Source organism: Pongo pygmaeus, chromosome 13, assembly GCF_028885625.2.
Source record: "Pongo pygmaeus isolate AG05252 chromosome 13, NHGRI_mPonPyg2-v2.0_pri, whole genome shotgun sequence".
NCBI lineage: Eukaryota > Metazoa > Chordata > Mammalia > Primates > Hominidae > Pongo > Pongo pygmaeus.
Window position 1 is genome coordinate 111109347 of NC_072386.2, and position 21931 is coordinate 111131277.

Here is a 21931-nt window from a genome sequence, read left to right on the forward strand (position 1 = left end):
TGTAGGGACATGGATGAAATTGGAAATCATCATTCTCAGTAAACTATCGCAAGGACAAAAAACCAAACACCGCATGTTCTCACTCATAGGTGGGAATTGAACAACGAGAACACATGGACACAGGAAGGGGAACATCACACTCCGGGGACTGTTGTGGGGTCGGGGGAGTGGGGAGGGATAGCATTAGGAGATATACCTAATGCTAAATGACGAGTTAATGGGTGCAGTACACCAACATGGCACATGTACACATATGCAACAAACCTGCACACTGTGCACATGTACCCTAAAACTTAAAGTATAATAATAATAAAATAAAACAAAACAAAACAAAATATTGGCCAGGTGCAGTGTCTCACACCTGTAATCCCAGCACTTTCAGAGGCCAAGATGTGAAGATCACTGGAGATCAGGAATTTGAGACCAGCCTGGGCAACACAGCCAGACCCTGTCTCCACAAAAAATAAAAATTAAATTAGCTGGGCATGGTGGCATTCACCCAAAGTCCCAGCTACACAGGAGGGTGAGGCAATAGGATCCCTTGAGCCCAGGAGTTTGAGGCTGCAGTGAGTTATGAGCATGCCACCGCACTCCAGTCTAGGCAACACTGTGAAACTCTGTCCCAAAAAATATGTATGTACATATATACATAGGCATGATCTGACCCAGTAATCTCACTCCTCAGGATCTATCCTAGGGATTTCAAGAGAAAATATCCTTATGTCAAAAGATGTTCATTGTGGCATTATTTAAATAGCCAAAATGTTCAACAAAGGACATTATTAAGTAAATCATGTGAAATCTATTCAGTGAAAGGGTATGCATCATAATTCAACATGATCGTTCTGGAGCCTACACCATGAGATGGTGCCTATGATAGACTAAGTGATCAAAGACAGAACAGTATTTAGCCTCTGATTAGACGAGGAGCCCAGGTGCACCAGGACTGAACGATAGTACAGAAAATCAGTAAGAGTTACTTTGCTAGGGTAGTGGAATTATAGCTACCCTTTTCTAATTTTTCTAGATTTCCTTTATTGCTCCATTAATGTTTGTTAAAATTTTATTAAAATATACAAACATTTGCATTTCAATTCTTTCTTCAGTGTTAACACTGGGATTTCACCTTCTGGATCCTGGTGTCCCTATCAGCAGCAGCCACCAGAGAACTAACCACTGGTACTCTTTTGAGTCCTCTACTCTAATGACTGCCTGGTCCAGGATCTCAGGCAGACAATTCAATTAACCTTCATGGCAATGATTACTCAGACCCAGACCCCAATCCTACCTGATTGCAACAAGGCTATGTATCTGGATGTGACTCTCAGGAGGAATTAAATTAAAAGACACTGAATATTTAAGTATAATTGAAATTTAATAAGTCTACCAAATTCAGAGAGGATTTTTAAATGCTAATACCCAATGGTAAATAGAGTACAGTCATAAAAAAGATCACCTAGAGAAACCTGGTATAATCTTTCTGTAGAACAATTTGAATATATCTATACAACAGTCCTTAAAATATTCATACTCTTTGGCCCAGTTATTATACCTCTATCAGGAACACTCGGTGAGGTGGGCATGGTGGCATGTGCCTATAATCCCAGCTACTCAGGAAACTGAGGCGGGAGAATCAGTTGAGCCCAGGAGTTCAGGAATAGCCCAGGAAACAGAGTGAGACCCTATCTCAAAAAAAACAACAAAGAATCGGTGGATAAATATTTATGTACAAGGATGTTTACTGCAGAAGTCATAAGGCAAAAAAAAAGTAAAATAATCTAAACGCCGTTCAAAAAAGAACTAGTCAAATAAATTGTAATACATCCAAGTGATGAAATATTATGCTGGCACAAAAAAAATTGTTTTTGAAGAACATTCATGGCATGGCAACAAACCAGAGAGAGAACATTAAACTTAAAAAAGCACGATACAAAACTGTATTTTCAACTTGACAACAACTCTGTGTGTGTGTGTGTGTGTGTGTGTGTGTGTGTGTGTGTATGTGCGTGTGAGTGACAGAGAAGGAGAATAAAAGGACTGAAATACCAAATAGATCAAACGAAGCTGGTCATTTCTAGGTACTGAGATAATAAGTGAAATATTTTCTTAAGTCTTCTGTATTGAATATCACTCTACAACCAGACACAGCCACATAGCCCCAAAAGCACTGTCCACTGTGTCAGAAGGGCAGGGCGGTACTCACACGGATGGTGCAGTCTCCTTTGCTCTTCTCTCGATGGGCTTCCTCCAGGTCCTTCTCCAGTCTCTCCCTCTCCTGCTGCAAGTCACTCAGCTCCTGGGTGATCTTCTTAATGCTTCTACGCAGTCTGTGGTTCTCTGTACTCTTGGTGAGGTTTTGTGAGCGCAGCGCAGCCGAAAGGGCTTCCTTTCCTGATAGAGCAGCCTCATAGTCTTCAGTCCCCTAGAAGGGAAGGCAGAGAAGCAAGATGAGCTAATTTTCATACCTCATGAAACAAACCAAGAAACCTGGGCTCTTTTTCGCCGTGGGGGAAAAAAAGAAAAGAAAAAGATTAACATAGACAACATTCAGAAACCAAAGCAAAAATAATAGGAAGATTTTGGAATAACATAAGATAATGTTTCTTATGATGTGGATGGTTGTATGAAAGAAGTATTTTCTTAAAGGACCAGGAAAAAAGCACAAATTCTCAGCTGGGCACAGTGGCTCACACCTGTAATCCCAGCACTTTAGGAGGCTGAGGCGGATGGATCATGAGGTCAGGAGTTCAAGACTAGCCTGGCCAACATGGTGAAACCCCGTCTCTACTAAAAATACAAAAATTAGCCAGGCGTGTTAGTGGGTGCCTGTAGTCCCAGCTATTCGGGAAGGCTGAGGCAGAGAACTGCATGAACCCGGAGGCAGAGGTTGCAGTGAGCCGAGATCATACCACTGCACTCCAGCCTGGGTGACAGAGCGAGACTCCGTCTCAAAAAAAAAAAAGAGAAAAGAAAGAAAAGCACAAATTTTCACAGTAACTGTCTTTAGTTGGGTGGGACTATAGTTACTTTTTTTCGTCATAACTCTGTATTTTCAAATGTTCTAAGGTAAGTGAGCATGTTACTTTAAAAATGGTTTAAAAAACAATTTAAGTCATTTTTAAATGGTAGAAAATGAAGACCTTCATTTGAAAACGTGAAAGTTGTCAGAATCAGAATGGAGTCATTTGTCTTTAAAAAAATAAAAATAAAACCAAAAAAAACAACCTTGACAAATAGATTCGGGTATATGAAGACAGATTACTCAGGCATAAATGCCTCAGAACAAAAACTATCACAAAAGACTCTGTAAAAACCACAACCTTGCACAAAGGCCACTGCAATCCTACACAAAAAGTACTTCTGCAAGGACATCTGCCCAGCAACTGCCCATCCAACCTAGGACTGGTGTCATCCTTGTTATTGATCCTTGCAGCCAAGGACAAGTACCTCAATATGGTTATGTAATTCTCATTTTTCTTTAAAAATCTTTGTCTTCCTTAACCTCCCTGAATATGCACATAGCTATGGCACATGTATTCCCACTGCCATGTCCTATTCCTGAATAAATATCATTTTCTTTTTGAGAGATTCTCTCTGTTATTTAGGTTGACAAAAAGCAGAGATATATCTAAGCACTTACAATGTTCATCCACATCAGAATGGCTCAAACCCAGATTCATTTGGAGAAAAAAAAAAGGTGGTCAGCGTGCTAGTTCAATGGCCAGCCTGAGAGACTGTAATTTCAGCAAAGTCCATGGACAAAATAAGTCAAGAATATGTGGTATTTCATTAATACACAGTTAACTAAAGAAAATACATATGATTATCAAATATATACACATCTGTGAAATCGGAAGTAACAGCCTCTATTTTTTTAATTATTATTTTTTCCTTCTTTTTTTTCTGAAAGCTGGTTTACCAGCATTCTACTAAATATAGCATATATACAGAAAGGTACACAAATCATCAGTGTATAGCTCGACAAATGTTCACAAACTGAATACACTCATATCAAGAAACACATCCTTGGTCAGCCACAGTGGCTCACTGCCTGTAATCCCAACACTTTGGGAGAAATGGTCTCTATTTTCATATGGTCGTTGTGAAGATTAAATATGATACTCAGGCTGGGCGCGGTGGCTCATGCCTGTAATCCCAGCACTTTGGGAGGCTGAAGTGGGTGGATCACCTGAAGTCAGGAGTTCGAGACCAGGCTGACCAATATAGTGAAACCCCCATCTCTACCAAAAATACAAAAATTATCCGGGCATGGTGCCACGTGCCTGTAGTCCCAGCTACCCAGGAGCCTGAGACAGGAGAACTGCTTGAACCCAGGAGGCAGAGGTTGCAGTAAGCCAAGATTGCGCCACTGCACTCCAGTCTGGGTGACAGAGCAAGACTCTGTCTCAAAAAAAAAAAAAAAAAAAAAAAATATATATATATATATATATATATATCTCATATATCACATATCATATGAGATATATCACATGATACATCTCATACATCATGATATATCATATATGTATCATGTGATATACCTCATATTTATCATGAGATATATCATATATGTATGTGATATATCTCATGATATATCTCATGATATATCTCATGAGATATATCTCATATATGATATATCTCATGAGATATATCTCATATATGATATATCTCATGAGATATATCTCATATGAGCTGTATCTCATATATCATATATCTCATATGAGCCGTATCTCATATATATCTCATATGAGCTGTATCTCATATATCATATATCTCATATGAGCTGTATCTGATATATCATATGAGATATATCATGAGCTGTATCTGATATATATCATATGAGATATATCATGAGCTGTATCTCATATATATCATATGAGATATATCATGAGCTGTATCTCATATATATCATATGAGATATATCATGAGCTGTATCTCATATATATCATATGAGATATATCATGAGCTGTATCTCATATATATCATATGAGATATATCATGAGCTGTATCTCATATATATCATATGAGATATATCATGAGCTGTATCTCATATATATCATATGAGATATATCATGAGCTGTATCTCATATATATCATATGAGATATATCATGAGCTGTATCTCATATATATCATATGAGATATATCATGAGCTGTATCTCATATATATCATATGAGATATATCATGAGCTGTATCTCATATATATCATATGAGATATATCATGAGATGTATCTCATATATATCATATGAGATACATATCATGAGATGTATCTCATATATATCATATGAGATATATCATGAGATGTATCTCATATATATCATGAGATATATCATGAGATATATCACATACATATACATCATATGATACATAAAGTGTATCATGAGATATATCTCATATATATCATATGATACATAAAGTGCCATTTCAGTGGGTACAACATAAATAAATCTAGCTCTACTTTTCTTTACCTACTCCATTATCTTTCATTCCCAATCAAAAAATAATAGAGGTTCCACAAACCAAAAGCTATATATAATAACACTATTAACCAAGAATTTGAAAAACAGACCAAAGTACTCTATTTTTGTCCAAATACCACCTAATTTAAGGGTGAGCTAACAACACTTACTGTGCCCAGGTACACTTTCTTATTTAAACCTTGGGTGATTATCTAGATTTTGCAATGCACAAACAGGCTGGAAGAGCTCAAATATCTTGCCCAAGGTTACAGTTAGTGACATGGTTTGGCTGTGTCCCCACCCCAATCTCATCGTAGTGCCCAAAATCCCCACGTCATGGGAGGGCCCTGGTGGGAGGTAAATGAATCATGGGGGCAGGTTTTTCCCATGCTGTTCTCATGACAGTGAATAAGTCTCACAAGTTCTGATGGTTTTATAAAGGGCAGTTCCCCTGCACATGCTCTCTTGCCTGTGTCATGTAACATGTGTCTTTGCTCCTCCTTCACCTTCCGCCATGATTGTGAGGCCTCCCCAGCCGTAAAGAACTGTGAGTCCATTAAACCTCTTTTTCTTTTTTTGAGACAGTCTCGCTCTGTCGCCCAGGCTGGAGTACGGTGGTACGATCTCGGCTCACTGCAAGCTCCGCCTCCCGGGTTCACGCCATTCTCCTGCCTCAGCCTCCCAAGTAGCTGGGACTAGAGGCGCCCACCACCACGCCCGAATAATTTTTTGTATTTTTAGTAGAGATGGGGTTTCACCATGTTAGCCAGGATGGTCTCGATCTCCTGACCTCGTGATCCAACCGCCTCAGCCTCCCAAAGTGCTGGGATTACAGGCATGAGCCACCGCGCCCGGCCTAAACCTCTTTTTCTTTGTAAATTCCCAGTCTCGGGTATGTCTTTATTAGCAGCATGAGAATGTACTAATACAGTTAGCAAGAGCAGAGTCAAGATTCAAATCCATGTCCCACTCCATGTTCTTCCCAGTAAAAATAATATGTTACCTCCATATAATGGACTATACTCAGTTGTTTAAAAAGATTGAGTAGCACAGAGCTAAATATGCACACACCCCCATACATAAACAAATGAATGCATGTCAACTGCTAAAAATCTGAATAAGGTCAAAGGACTGCACTAATGTCAATGTCCTGGCAGTGATATTACATCACAATTATGCAAGATGTTACCTTTGGGAGAACTGGGTAAAGAGTATAAAGAATGTATATGAAAATCCACAATTATCTCAAAATAAAAATTAAAAAATAAAAGACTTGGTAGGTCTATATATACTGCCATGGCAAGAATGTTAAATTTTAAAAAATGGTCATGGAACAAAATACATATTATGATCCTATTTAATTTTTTAAAGTATATATGTATATATGCATAAATATGCATTGCATTACAGTCAAGGCACAGAGTCAAGCAAGAGGTGAGTTTACTGATGATTTCTATCAACCTCTCACTACTACTTTAAGTACTTTATAAATTTCCTACAATGTGCATTTTTACTTTAATAGCTGGGAGGATGCCATTTCCAATTTGAAAGTTTTTTTTAAAATGAGTATGGAGGTAGCAGCAGCCAGCCCACACTATCACCTTCACAGTGAAACCAGTGATTAGAATTCACACCTCTGTGCTTCTGAACTTTGGCAATCACTTCAAGAGTTTAAATATCACCTGCTGTTGCTTCAGTGTCAGGCTTGATGCCAACCCTGTGAACGCTGGCTATTTAACTCATGCTGCAATTGGCAAAAAGACCCCAATACATGGGGAAAAAATGCATTTACAAGTATCTGTGCACCATTCAAACTATGTAGACCTCACAATGAGATAGCCAATATAGGTGTATTGTGTGCATTTACTCACACACAATCAGAGGAGTGGAAAGAGCATAGGCTTTGAAGACAGACTTGAGTTCAAGACCTGCAAAAACTCGCTGGTTTGTAAATCTGCTACCTCGTTGGGCAAGGATTAAATGAGGGTCCTCTGAAAAGCCAACCTGACACGTATGACCTGAAGAGTTACTACAGTTCCTGATCTCTGTGTGCTGCACGATAAGAACTTGACCAACACTGTACATTGTAAGACCTCAAAACTCATTCTTAAAGTCTTTTGACTAAGACTGGGGTTATTAAGTTAAATGTATGTAATAAATCTGGGTAACATTTAAATGTATAAGATTCCTTTCTTTCCTTTAAGGCCCATCATAACAAGTAAAATATCACAATGTTTATACCGGTCTCTCTGGCTATCAGCAGCCAACAGATTTTTTCCCAAGCAATGGAAAACACAATTTTCCTAAGAATTCAGCTTCTGAAGCTTGTTATTTTCCAGGCAAGGAAAAAGAGAAACAGTCTAAAGTGTAATCTTAGCTCCATTTCATCAACCACTGTCAAAACGGTGAGAGAAGGCAAGTCTGAGATTCCAAAAGCAAAGATTTGTCTATGTTCCTAACGTACCATGATTTAAACCAAATTACTTCAATTATTCTTATTGTGAACTAAAGCTCTGCAAAAGATAAGGCATGGGATATGAATCTTAGGAATCAAACAGTCTTAAATCAGATTTAACTTCTAACTTCTATGTTACAACCAAAAGCAACATCAGTGCAAGGGGTGGGAGGAGGAGGCTTTAGGCAGTACGGACTTACTTTGATGATGAAACTTTACTGATTTATTAAGTTATTTAGTGATAGGTATAAGCTGTATAGGAAAACTAGAAACATGAGGAGTAACATGTTAAAATAATTTAAAACACGAAATTAAAATGAGGAAGAAAGAGGGGCTGACCAGCAGGAGTCCTTGTAGTACAACATTGGGGAGTAGAGGGAGGAGGGAAAAGGCAGGTCAAAAACATCAAGGTCTGGAAAAGAAACCTGGAAAGGAGCAGCTGGGACCAAAGCAGCCAGGTAAGGGAGATATGGGATGACAGTAAAAGCACAGTCTTTGTAGTCAGATTGGCTCTGGAGTCAAATCTTAGCTCTATTACTTACCAGTTTTGGGACCCTGAGCAAGTTACTAGAAAGTTAACTTGGATTTCCTCTAGAAACTTAACTTGGATTTCCTCAGCAGTTTAAAAAAAAAAGGATATTAATAGTACTTACTTCATAGAGCTGCTGTGCAGTTAACTGAGATAATCTATGGGGAGCACTTAGCAGGCCTTGGCACATAGTATGTGTTCAATAAATGTCTCTTGCTATTATTAGCAATTACCACACTAAAATTTTGGCTCTGCCACTTGCTAACTGTGTGACAGTGAATAAGTTACACACCCTCCTGAGCCTCAAAACCTCACAAATACGGCCGGGTGCAGTGGTTAACTCCTGTAATTCCAGCACTTTGGAAGGCCAAGGCAGGCGAATCACTTGAGGTTAGGAGTTCGAGACCAGCCTGGCCAACATGGTGACTCCCCGGCTCGAGTAAAAATACAAAAATTAGCCAGGCGTGGTGGTGGGCTGTAATGCCAGCTACTCAGGATGCTGATGCAGGAAAATTGCCTGAACCCAGGAGGCGGAGGTTGCAGTGAGCAGAGATTGTGTCACTGCACTCAAGCCTCAGCGACAGAGGGGGACTCCGTCTTAAAAAAAAAAAAAAAAAATTTACAAACACAAGAGGGATGATGACTACCTTTCCCACAGGCTGGTGAAGATTAAATGAGATAATCCACATATCTTGCATTATTACTTAGCACAGAGCACACTCGGCACTCCTAACTGTGGAGGTATTTATCATTATCATATTGAGGAGGGGGCTGGAAAAGCTCCCAAATCTGGTAGAGAATTTCCCTTTAATTAGACTGAGCAAATTCTATCACTGAAGACCACCCACAGTTTTCCTTATTAAAATCACCCAAGTTCTTTCAGCTGCAAAGTCCTCACCTCACCAGGGGTCAGGATCAAAGAGACAGCCACTCAAGCCAAGTGAACACTTACCTGAAATTCCTGGGTCTGTGCTTTCTGCAGGGCCTCTCTGGCTTTAGCAAAGGCAGCACTGAGCTTTTCAATTTCAGAGTTAAGTTCTTCAACCTGGGGAAAAATAACAAATACCAGCCAAGTATGTAACTGGGCTCTCCTCTCTGCACAGCCCACAATTGTGGGCTCAATTGTGTCGTGCTTATAATCAAGGGCTTTGTAGTCAGAAGAGATTCGAGTGGGATTTCCAGTTTAGCCGTTTACTAGCTGGATAACTTCAGGCAAGGTACTTAATATCTTTGAGACTCCATTTCCTCAACTGTAAAATGAGGATACCACCACTCACCCAGCTATTGTGTTGTTAAGGTTAAATGAGGTAATGTGCATCAGTGCTAAAACAATGCCTTGGTCATACTGTTACAATTATAGATGACCTACCCAACACCTAGGCTGGGTATTACCCAAATTCCTCAGCCTCCAGTGACTTTCTCCTATACCCCGGAGTTGGCCATGAACCACCGTGGCCACACCCTGGACTTTGCCAGCACCCAGAGCAGCTCTGACACCAGTGTCCTCACACACTGAAGGGCTCCGATCTCAGTTAGGCCTAGAACTCCCCACACATGATACAATGTTGACTTTTTTTTCTTTGAGATGGGGTCTTGCTCTGTCACCCAGGCTACAGTGCAGTTGCTGATGACAGCTCACTGCAGCCTCAACTTCCCACGATCAAGCAAGCCTCCCACCTCAGCCTCCCAAGTAGCTGGGACCACAGGCGCACGCCACCATACCCAGCTACTTTTTTGTATTTTTATTAGAGACACAGTCTCACCTTGTTGCCCAGGCTGGTCTCAAATTGCTGGCCTCAAGTGATCCTCCAACCTCAGCCTCCCAAAGTGTTGGGATAAAAGGCGTGAGCCACCATGCCCACCGTGACTACTATCACTAGGAGACAAATCTCTGCTGCATCTGACACTGGTGATCATTCAAACTCCTTAGCAACACCCCCAGTTTCCTGGTTAGTGTCCTACTTCTGCAACCATTCCTTCTGTCTCCTTTGTGCATTCCTCTCCCTATCCCTGAAATTCTGATGTCCTCTGCAGTACCATCATCAACCTTCTTCTTTCCCACTCTATATTCTCCTTAGATAAGTAGGTCAACTCTCAGAATCTTAACTCACACCTGTAAACAGGGATTCCTAGATTGACCTCTTCAGGATTGAGCTCTCTCCAAACTTTAGGCATGCACATTATCTGCCTCCTGGACATCTCATCTGGATGGTCCACGGGCTCCTGAAAGTCACCACTTTCTAAACAGATTCATCACATCTACCACTGTCCCAGATCTTGCCATCAACCTCCATTATCAACGCTTTGAACTGAGTCAGTGGCACCACCACCACACCTCTAGTCATGCAAGCCAGACACCTAGAAGTCTTCCTTCACTATGCTTCTCTGAAGTCCTACATCTAATCCTCAAATTTTCCCAACCTTATTTCTAATTACTTTGAATCTTATTTCTTAAATAAGACCCTCCCCCTCCATTCCTACTTGCTGTGCCCACTGCTCTAATTCACCCTTTCTTGGCTCTCACCGAGGCTACTGGTCTCCCAGCCTCCATTCTCTCCCTCCTGCAATTCACTCTCTAGATAGAGCCAGAGACCTCTCCAAAATGAAAATATGCTTAAGAGTTTTCAGTGTCCTTAAGTGCCACTTAAGCAGCTTAATATGATTAGTCTCCCCAACCCCCACCGGCTGGCCACTTGAAGAAGCTTCACCTTCTTCTCTCACCTCCTTTAAGTTTTACACTTTGTGCTCTGACAACTCCAAACTGTCTGTGGTGCATATAGGGTCTCTCCTAACTAAACGCCTTGACCAATGTTCTCCCTTTGTCCAAAATGGCATCCCCGTCCCTGCCTTCCTTCCCAACTAACTCCTACTTATCCTTTAAGATGCAGCTCAGGCACCTTCTCCTCTAAGCACTGCTCCCCACACGCAACATCCACACCTAATCTGGATCAGGTCCCCTTCCCTCTGCCTCCCCAGCTCCCTATACTTCCCTCAATCACCACCCTCAACACTCTTTCTTCCCCAATAGACTTGCAAGCAGAGCTGGGTTTTCTTCTGTCTGTCTGTTCCTTGCATAGCTTCTAGAACACAATAGATTGCCATAGTAAGGACAAGAAAACAGCACAGAACCATCAGCTACCATCTTAGATCACAAAGGCAACAATCAGCTACCACCTTGGATTACAAAGGCAACACTCAGGTAGCTCTTTAACTGGCTCACAGTCATGGCCTTGCTTCCCAAAACTCCTTTATCTCAATTTTCTGTTATCCTTCAAAAGATTAGACCTGCATTGTCCAATGCGGCAGTCACTACCCACATGTGGCTCTTGGCATGTGAAATGTGGTTAGACTGAATTGAGGTGTGCTGTAAACACATCTGAACTTCAAACACTTAGTTCTGAAAAAAAAAACTGTTGACTATCTCATTACTTTTACTGATTATATGATGAAATGATTATGTTTGGGGGGATATATATAATTAAAATTAATTTCACTTGTTTCTTTTTACTTCTTTTAATGTGGCCACTAGAAAGTTTTAAATCACATATGTAACTCATATGATATTTCTATTGGACAGCACTGGATTAGACACTCCAAAAGAATTTCCGGTTGACTAGAGGATCATTTCCCCCACTTTCTATACTACCTCAGCTCTCTTATAAGCTTTTTATCTAAAGCTAAAAATTCAGGGTAGGACAGGCCAGTCATAGAAGCTAATAAAGAAAAATCTTACTTCAAGTGTATCAGACATACCTTTTTTTCCTTTGATTTTAATGCCATGGTTAAACCCTGAATGGCTTTATCCCTCTTTAAACTATTTTTCTTCTCTGTAGCAATTTCTCTTTCCTTCTCTCTCAGGTCCTCCTCAAGTGCCTAAATTAGATTAGAAAAAGATTCACTAAGTTGATGCGTTCCAACCAAAACGCACTGTAAATATATCTTTAAGAGCACACTCAAATGCAGTTATTCTATCTTATTCCTGTCAACCTGTGATTAATGTTTCCAAGTGGAGCTGAACATAGTGGCATCAGCTCCAAGTTACTGTGTTACCGCTCCCGGCAACAGGGCTGGGTGAAGGGAAGGGGATCAAATCAGTTAAGACGATGACAGCTATTCCTATGGGAAGGATTCCAGTGCCTTCTGGAATTTGAATACAGTCACTCAGAGTCTTTGAAACCATACCAGGTTATTTGGGAGAAATAACAGATCATTAATTTCATTCCTTTTGATGGAGACTGAACTACACATTTATAGTCTGAGTTCATTTCTAAAGATAATCACCACCGCCTCTCTTCCGGGCTGTTGTGAGGATCAAACAGGATAATGGATATGAAAGCACTTTCTAAGCTGGCAGGCACTATACAAATGCCTCCTGCTGTGACAGAGGAACCACGGCACATGGGCAGGTCCAAGTCTTTGTTCTACCTCTTCCTAGCTATGTGCTCTTAGGCAAGTGACCTCACCTCTCTGGGCCTCAGGTACATCTGTAAAATGGGAATGCCTACTTCACAGAGTTATTGCAAAGATTAAGAAACCCTTTCTAGAGTACCTTATGCTTGACTGGCATACAGTAGCATTCAATGAATGACAGCTACTGTGACACAGAATTATCTGTTGCACTCAGAATAAAACAAGAGGCAAGAATAGGCTAAATCTTCAATATATTTTTTAAAATTGTATCAACATACCTGGATCCTCTCTTCAAAGTTGTTTCTCTCCTTCTCATGCTCCATTTGTGCAGCCTAAGAAAAGGCATTAATTGGTGTCAAGAAGGGACGTGCAATCCAACAGCTTCTCCAGAACAATTAGAATGAGCACGTCCTTGTCGCTTACTCACTTTCCCCCACTACTGTGGAACTCATTACAACAAGCGTCCCCTCCCTCTCTCCGCCCCACCCAAAGCCCCACCTGATTTGAATGAAGAAAAATGTGAAGACAACAACCTACCCTGGTTGATCACCAGCCCCACAGAAAGTAAACCACAGTGCTGCTTAACAAGATGAAGGCCTACTAGAGGGCCGTGCCGCAGAAGTGAGAAAGAGTTAAGAGGAGGGACAGGAGACAACTGTGGATTACAGATGAAAACGAACTGGCAAGGCTACAGCATTCACTGCTGTGGTAGGAGCACAGGCCCTGCTCCATGAGGAAACCAAGACTTTCTGTGAACAACCAGAACATCCCCAGTGTTAACACACCACATGCAGCAGCTACTCCAACAAGAATGGAAGGCTTGGACTAAGACCTACCTGCACTTTCCTGGCCTGCCCAACCTCTTCAAAAGAGCTTGCCGGGGAGGCCGCCTAGGGCGGGGGCAGGAGTCCAGGGAGGCTTTGGGGTCAGCTACTAGTAACTTATCTCTTGGAACCTGGAAAAATGTAACAATTCCTCTGAGCCTGAGCCTGTTTCTAAACTTGACAAGGAGACCATGAGCTCTACTTTGCCAGGTGGCTGGGAGGATTGAACGAGGTGGTATACTGAACCCCTCCCGTACTGCCAAGCCCGATACGAGTTAGTGCTCTTCCCACCCTACCTCTCAAGTTGCAGACCAAAGTTGGCCTCACACCTACTTCTAAAGGCAAGATGGAAAACAATGCACCACAACTGTATCCTAAGAAAACCCAAAGGATGAAAATAAAGTCCCCAGGGTAACAACAAATCAACACATGGTAAAACAGAGGTAAGCAGGTAGGAACTGGTTTTCTTTAAGTACCTCTTTATAGGAACAGGAGGCTGAGAAGGAAAAAGAACGTCAGGGCCCCTGACAAAGGCAGTTTCTGCTCACTCCTCAGCTGACAGGGGACTCATATTTAGAAGCAGGCTGTGTGTGAACCATGAGTACTGAATGCGCATTCCATCTCCCACAGAGGAGTCTGGTTGGCTAATTAAAGTCCCCTCTTCATGTCCTGTCACCTCACCTCAGTTTCTCTCTCCTTTTCTTCCCTTGGAGCAGCACAAAGTCCTCGGAGCTCTCCAGATGACACATTCTCATCAGGAGATGCCATCTGAGATTTCTCCTCTTTAAAGCACTGAATTAAAGCTTCTTTGCTCTTCAAAGACAGCTTCAACTCCTCAATCAGTCTAAAAGAGAACAAAATTTAAATATTAATTCTAAGCTGTTCTCTTAGCTCAGTGGAGCTGGAGGAGGAAGGAAATGGGGCCAGATATCTTCAAAGTAGACATATGCAATGGCTGAACACAAACAGAATCACATTTTGCAGGTAGGAGATTAAGTGCCAGAATTCGTGTGACATTAACTGGTCCCCTGCCTGCCTCCAGTCTGGCTCCAGTCAATTCAACTCTGAGCTTCTGGACTCTAGCCAAGCTGTGCTCCTGTTCAAATACCTTCAACGGCCCCCACCAACAGCAGTGGACTACTAATTTTTTTGGCCAAGAAATCCTCTCTCCAAAAGAAATGTCACTGAAACCTAAGCAAACAAAACCAATGAAGCAGAACTGTTCCAGTTGAGTGTGGAAAAAATGGCATGTCTTGCCAAGGCTTCTCAGGGCAAAGTTTAAAAACACTGACTTTCGAGATAAAACCAACCCAAATGTCCAACAATGATAGACTGGATTAAGAAAATGTGGCACATATACACCATGGAATACTATGCAGCCATAAAAAATGATGAGTTCAGGTCCTTTGTAGGGACATGGATGAAGCTGGAAACCATCATTCTCAGCAAACTATCGGAAGAACAGAAAACCAAACGCCGCATGTTCTCACTCATAGGTGGGAATTGAACAATGAGAACACATGGACACAGGAAGGGGAACATCACACACCAGAGACTGTTGTCCGGTGGGGGGAGGAGGGAGGGACAGCATTAGGAGATATACCTAATGTTAAATGACAAGTTAATGGGTGCAGCACACCAACATGGCACATGTATACATATGTAACAAACCTGCACGTTGTGCACATGTACCCTAAAACTTAAAGTATAATTTAAAAAAAAAAAAGGAAAAAATAAAAAAATTTTAAAAGGTGAAACTCCTTCCCAGGCATTCCAGGTCCTAGGTCTTAGGGCCTACCAGATCAGAGGGCCCTGCCGACAGCTTCAGTCTCATCTCTCACAGGAAACCATCGCCCTCTCCGTCTCCACTCAGTAGCCTCACTTCCAGTTCTCTCCCGAAGCCAAACTGTTTCATGCCTCTACGCCTTTGCTCATGCTATTCCTTCTACCTAAAATGCCCTTCCCCATCCTACCTCCACCTCACCCCTACCTCTACCTGACAAACACCCATTCATCCTGCCAAAGCTAATTAAGCATCACCTCCCCTCCAGGAAGCTTTGCTACCTGCACCCCTACTGGCCCCCTCAGGAACAGCTGAACACATCCCCCTCTGGGCTGTGTTATCAAATAACACAATATAATTACCAAATTATCCCATATCAACTGGCCATGGCAAGTAATTCCATCTCTCTGAGCCTGTGCCTCCTCAGCTACAAAATAGGGGTGACTTGTGATTGTGGACCAGAGACAAGCTGTTTAAAACAATCTTGCACCACTCCTGGAATATGGTGGAACTCAACAAATGACAGTTGTTATAATTATTACTTTTTTTTTAAACATGCAACAATTAGCATTTTGTCAGAAGACCCTCAGAATAGCCTTTCTGTAGCTAAACCTAGAAAGCAACTTAGTTTGGTAGAAAGAACAAAGATTTTGCAGACAGAGCTGCCCTAGTGAAGCACAGCTTCCCGGGATGAAGGTAAAGAGGGAGACAAAGGTAACTAAAGCACCTAGCAATGCACTAGGAGACACGGTGCCAGGCAGAACCAGTGCAATGCCCCAGAAAACCTGAAAAGAGGTGTAAGATTGCCCTCTAGGGGTTCAACTTTGAAATCGTCACATAATCAATGGGAGAGGTAGTCACCGAACTATATACACTTAAAATTGAAGCACTGTGTTGTATGTAATTTATACACCAATAAAACTGATTTTTTTTTTTTTAGTTACCTTAAAGCAAGTTCTAGATAGAGAATAGAAAAAGTAGGCAGGCCTGGTGGGGACTCCTGTGGCCAAGCTGGAGCACCAAGCCCATCTAAGGGGAGGGGTAGCCTCAATCCAGCAAGATGATACCCAGGGCTGCCAATCTCCTAGGTTTTAAAGAGAAGGTGGAAATCCAGACTTCTGCATGAAATTCAATTTTTTACATATTGGCAACTAATTCACACTTTAAAAAATACTGTAATCCAAACAGATCATATCTGTTGGCATATTTGATCTGCAGGGCTTCCCAGTATTAACTGCCTTAAAGACACAGAGCAGCTCAAAGGCCAGATTGAAGGCAATAAAGTAGCTAAAGCATGCACCTTTAAAAAGGGTGGTGGGAGTCCAGAAAGATATTGGCAGAGTCCGTCCACGTGAGGGGTCCCTGGGCCCTAAAGATTCAATACCTTGCCCTGCCCAACAGTGAGTCAATCTGTGTCGCAGATCTGGATCCATCTCACCAGGGCAAAACCAAGGACTCTGGCTCCAGTTCTCTGCTAACCATCTGACCTTGACTTAGCTTCCTAGTCAGGCCTGCCTTCAGGGAGGGAACACGCTGATCCTACACATCCAGGAGAGTTTCACCACAAAGAGGGCCACACCCTGAGCAAAAATCCAGAGCTGGCATCTGACTGCTGCACGGGTCTCTGGGAGTGCGCCTGGGACTCAGCTATCCCTGAGACACAGCTGCATTCATAGGACTGACACGTTGGGTTTTGGTGCCTCTCCAGTCAGACCTATGGGAAATCCCAAGAAGATGCGGCCTTTTAGCAAACTCTGATCCGACATCCATGGAGACTCTACCACCTAGAACACAATAAGTACTTGATACACATTAACCCTTCCCAAAATCCCCCTTCCAAAAAAAGATGAGCAATCAAGCTTCTGTGGCACATGCTAACAGGATCACTCTCCTCTAGGATCACCTTAAAATGTGCCAGGCTCTGTACCTTTATGTGCTGTTCTCTCTGCTTGGCAAAGTGTCCTCACCCAACTCGCAGGACTCCTTGTCTGACAAGCCCTCCCCATTCCACGCCCAGGCAGAGCTGATCACACCTTGCTTTTGTCACAGCACGGAACCCTGGGCTCACCTCTATCACAGCATCAATCATGACATATATTTTTTTAACATCTATCCCCTCCCACACTGAGAGCACCATATAAGCAGGACAACGTTCAGCCCTGCATTCCCAGCACGCATTCCCAAGGCCACACTCAGTAGTTGATTAAGGAATGAATCTATACTTCCTTTAATTCAAGCTTTAATCCATACACCCAACCACATCCTAGACTCTACTCACTGAGGCTCACAGGCCCTCAAACCCAACATGTGCCAACTGAAGGTATCATCTTCCCTCTCCCTCCACCCAAAAACATTTCCTCTTTTTCCTTTTCCCCCCACAAAATTCAATAAATTGCACCACCCCACAGCTGCTCATGCTCAAAACCTGGGCAAGGGCCAGGCACAGTGGCTCATGTCTGTAATCCCAGCACTTTGAGAGGCCGGCAAATCACCTGAGGTCAGGAGTTCAAGACCAGACTGGCCAACATGGTGAAACCCTGTCTCCACTAAAAATACAAAAATTAGCCAGGCTTTGTGGTGGGCAACTGTAATCCCAGCTGCTCGGGAGGCTGAGGTAAGAGAATCACCTGAACCTGGGAAGCAGAGGTTGCAGTGAGCCGAGATCACGCCACTGCACTCCAGCCTGGAGGACAGAGTTAAGACTCCATCTAAAAAAAAACACCTGGGCAAGGGTGTGTCACTGTAGCTTTTCCCCTCATCCCCCAGATACAGTCAGTCACCAAGCCCTTCAAGCCCATCATGTCTACTCTACCTTCTAGCCTGTTCTCCCCCATTCCCAGCTCTGTCACCTCCACCTTGGTCACCATCAGCTCTTTCCTGGATTTCTGAATCAGCCTGAGAACCAGTCTTCTACCCAGCCCCAGTGCCAATCCATTCCCCAAGGGCAGGCAGAAAGACCTTTCTAAATTTAAATCTGATCTTGTCATTCCCTGAAGCCCCAGCTTTAACTCTTCAGTGGCTTCTTGCATGCCTTTAGGATAAAACTCAAATTCTTCAATAAGGTCCATGTCACCTCCCCAGCTTCCCTCTCCTCACCTCTTCCCCACTCCTTTCCAGAACACAGCACTCAGGCCAGGCTATGCACCCGCCTGTACCTGCATCCTGCCATGTTCCTTCTTCTCTCTGGACTTTCACTCGCACTGTTCCTTTACTTCCCTTTCTCTGTCCAAGTAATTCTTCCTCTTCCTAGTACTTCTCCCAGGAAGCTTTTCCTAATCCCTCTAAACTGAATTAGATAAATACGTTAACCCAGCACTGATCCTACTTAGCCCTTATCATCCTGCTCCTCCCTCCACCCCTCCCACCCTGCTGGATGATAAGCTTCAACTCAAACAATGAGATTCCTGGGGAGAGGAACCCAGGCTGTATCACTCCTTCTTACATTCTCATCACCACTGTGCTGAGTAGAAGATGCTCAGGTAATATTTGTTGAATAAAAGGCGTAAAGATCCAATAGAACCAATTAACTGACTGCTCAGCATCTGTCAGGACCCTCAGGGGGCCTTTTCTATTCACTCTGTCCCAGGACCTCTTTTCAAACCTATCCCAAACCCTCTCCTTCCCCTTCACAGGCGCCAGGAATTCTGCTTGTCTTTTCTTCTTTGGTGGCTGCTCACATACTCTATTCCCTGGGTCCCCTACTCCCTGTTTAACTGCTCCAGACCTGTAGCTCCTCCAGGAAGACAAGCCCATAAGCCTTCTAAGGGCTTCACTGCTGATGGGTTGGGAGAGATACAAGGGAACACGGAAATGATTCTGTGGAATTCTCACTGTCTAGTGGCTCCATGGGTGGTGCCTGGAAAGGTCAGTACTCTGGCGGGAGGCTCAGTAGGAGGGCACATCCCAGGGAAGTTTCTCTTCCTAGCCACGAAGTCAAGAAAAACACAAGGTCTCAAATAGGTAAACTGAGGTGATACATATTCACTCCACTGAGGTTCATGGGGAACCCAGTTTCCTCAGTCACCCTGAAATTATGAATCATAAAACTTTCATTTTCCAGATCAAAGCTAAGAAAAGATTGCAGAGCACCAAATAAATGCTCGCACCTCCAAATGCTGAAGCTAGGGCACTTACATGGAGGCACGGGCTCTCCCTCTGGGTCTATTTACTTCTCTTTTACAGATAATCCTATCCCAAGGATTAGGATTTGCTCATCTGATTTTCCAAGCAACAGACTCCAATCTCCACAGGTGGTACCAATGCAGAAGTAAAAGCAGACAACAGTTGAGGAACCGGGCAGTTGGGCCAAGCACCTAAACAACACAGTAGTGCTCTACAGTGCAGAGGGCAGGCACCAAATGACCAAGAAAAAGGAGCCAGTCAGTATCCTCCGAAACAGATCATTTGCTTTAGAACAATTTCTATCAAACTCCAAACAAGCTCAGCTCTTCAACAGATAGGTCACAGGTTAGCCAGCAGTTGGACTTATATTTAGTTAACCTTCCACTTAGTGACTGCCAAATAAGACAAGAGTATCAAAATGTAAGGTTTATGGTAAGGAATAAAATCAACTTTCTCCTGACAAGTTTTTACCAAAAGTTTGGTTGCAAAATACGATGGGCACTAAAGACTGCCTAAAGGACATATCAACTATCCAGTAAACTAGAAGGCACCCATTTTATCATGGATCATCAAAGAGCTCTGTATTTGGTCTACACTGTTTTGTTTTTGACACCTTGCCCTGTACTCATTTGGGCCTTGGGCTGCATTAAAAGATATGATGGAATATAAGTCACAAGAAACTCACTGTTATTTCCTGTGGGGGCAGTCACTCACTGTTCACTTTGGGAAGAACCACAAGAGAAATTTCCTCTGATAGTGCCAAGTAAAACTGGGCTTCTCCTGAGTTACTAGCTTGTTTTACCTCATTTGCAATGTGAATCTTGTCTCTACCCTTTTTCCTTTGGCTCCCAGGAAGCTTATGGGCAAAATCAAATGCTAACTTTAGTATCTGAGTAGAACTTTTTAGCATGAATGTCTATCGGTAGACAATCTCTGACCTCATATGACTATGCTATTCCTTTTCTCTTCCTCCTGATTTTATCCCTAGTTTTCTGTCTAACTGTGTTGGACTTGTTCCCGTTAGTCACTCAAGTCCTGTGGGAAACATGGGGAGAAGGGAGGGATAAAAGGGAAGAAAAGGGAACAATTCTTTCCCCACGCTGCCAGATAATGTGATGTCAGGGTATGACAGGGACAAGAGCCAGACCTGTCTTTCTCATCCAGGACCAGAGCCATCGCCAAGTCCCCCTCGTGCATCTTCTTCATCTCTGAAAGCTTGCTTTCCAAACGCAAACGAAGAGCCTTCTCCGTTTCTGCCCCTGCAAAGGCCTTTTCCAGTTCTGCCTGGGCGGCTGTCACATCCTAGAGTTAAATTAAATGCATTTGATGCAATTTTTCAATACAATTGGGAACATTTTGAAAGGAAATTGGATTAAAATATAAATATTTATGACTTTTTCTCCGGCACATTTCCCCTCCCTGAATTGTACTATACATGGAGAGAATCAGTAATAAATACATTTGCCAGCCATTTTTCCCTCTTGCATCCTGAAGCGTAACAGGCATTTCCAATGGAAAAGACTCAACTCTGTAAGAACTGTATTTTTGGTTTTGAAAAATCAGATCAATATTTACAGCTTCAAGAAGAACAAGGAGAAATGCTCCTCTCAATAATAAACATACGTAAATTCCAAAGAGTCACCATAATTTCCATGCAAATTCATCCTACACACCTCCACCGCCCTATTTTTTTAAGATAATGACTGAACAATTCTAAAGTACATTTTCTATATCTCCAAGGTGATTTAGTTGGGAAAAAAAAAAAAAAAAAACAACTGTATGTTCTTCCCAAGAGGTCAGAGAAGCCAACGAGGAAATTATCTAAATCATGCAGGCAGTGTCTGTGTTAGGGAAAAAGGCCCTTGTGCTCAGGAAAGTGACCTGGGAGTAGATATGAATCTCCAACTACTCACACCAACTGCCTCCAATTACATCACAAAGATAAACATCAAACAGAATTGGGTTCAAAACCCAGCTCTCCCACATACTTGCTGTGTGACCTCAGGTAGTTGCTAAACCCCTCTGAGCCTGAACTTCCCAATCTATAAAATAGGGATAACCACTGTCCCATCAAAGAGCTACCATGAGTCTCTATCAAATGCTTGTTCCATCACAGGAAGCTCAGAAAAAAATGTTGGCTCCCTCCTCCCCGCCCTTGCCCTCCACAGTGCTGCCCCTACCACTGTCTCCCCAAGGGGCTTCCTGTCACTCTCAATGAAAGCTGAAAAAAATCATTTATCATATTCTTAGACAACAGCAAAGCCTGTTATTTACTAAATGCCAGACTCTGCGCAAGGAGCTTCATTCGTATTATCTCCCATCTGCATCCAACCCTAAAAAGTTATATCC

At 42.5% G+C, this 21931-nt stretch overlaps 1 protein-coding gene across 4 annotated transcripts in view; it reads right to left on the reverse strand.

The window, feature by feature from the left end:
• CDK5RAP2 (CDK5 regulatory subunit associated protein 2) overlaps nt 1–21931 on the reverse strand; it is a 183965-nt gene that overhangs the window by 123185 nt on the left and 38849 nt on the right. For all 4 annotated transcript variants that reach the window (XM_054502815.2, XM_054502812.2, XM_054502816.2 and 1 more), the window contains exons 7-12: nt 20730–20884; nt 14359–14521; nt 13132–13185; nt 12197–12316; nt 9396–9488; nt 2204–2422 (exon numbers count right to left, since the gene is read on the reverse strand). In XM_054502815.2, the coding sequence (XP_054358790.1) occupies nt 2204–2422; nt 9396–9488; nt 12197–12316; nt 13132–13185; nt 14359–14521; nt 20730–20884 (804 nt within the window). The remainder of the gene's footprint in view (nt 1–2203; nt 2423–9395; nt 9489–12196; nt 12317–13131; nt 13186–14358; nt 14522–20729; nt 20885–21931) is intronic.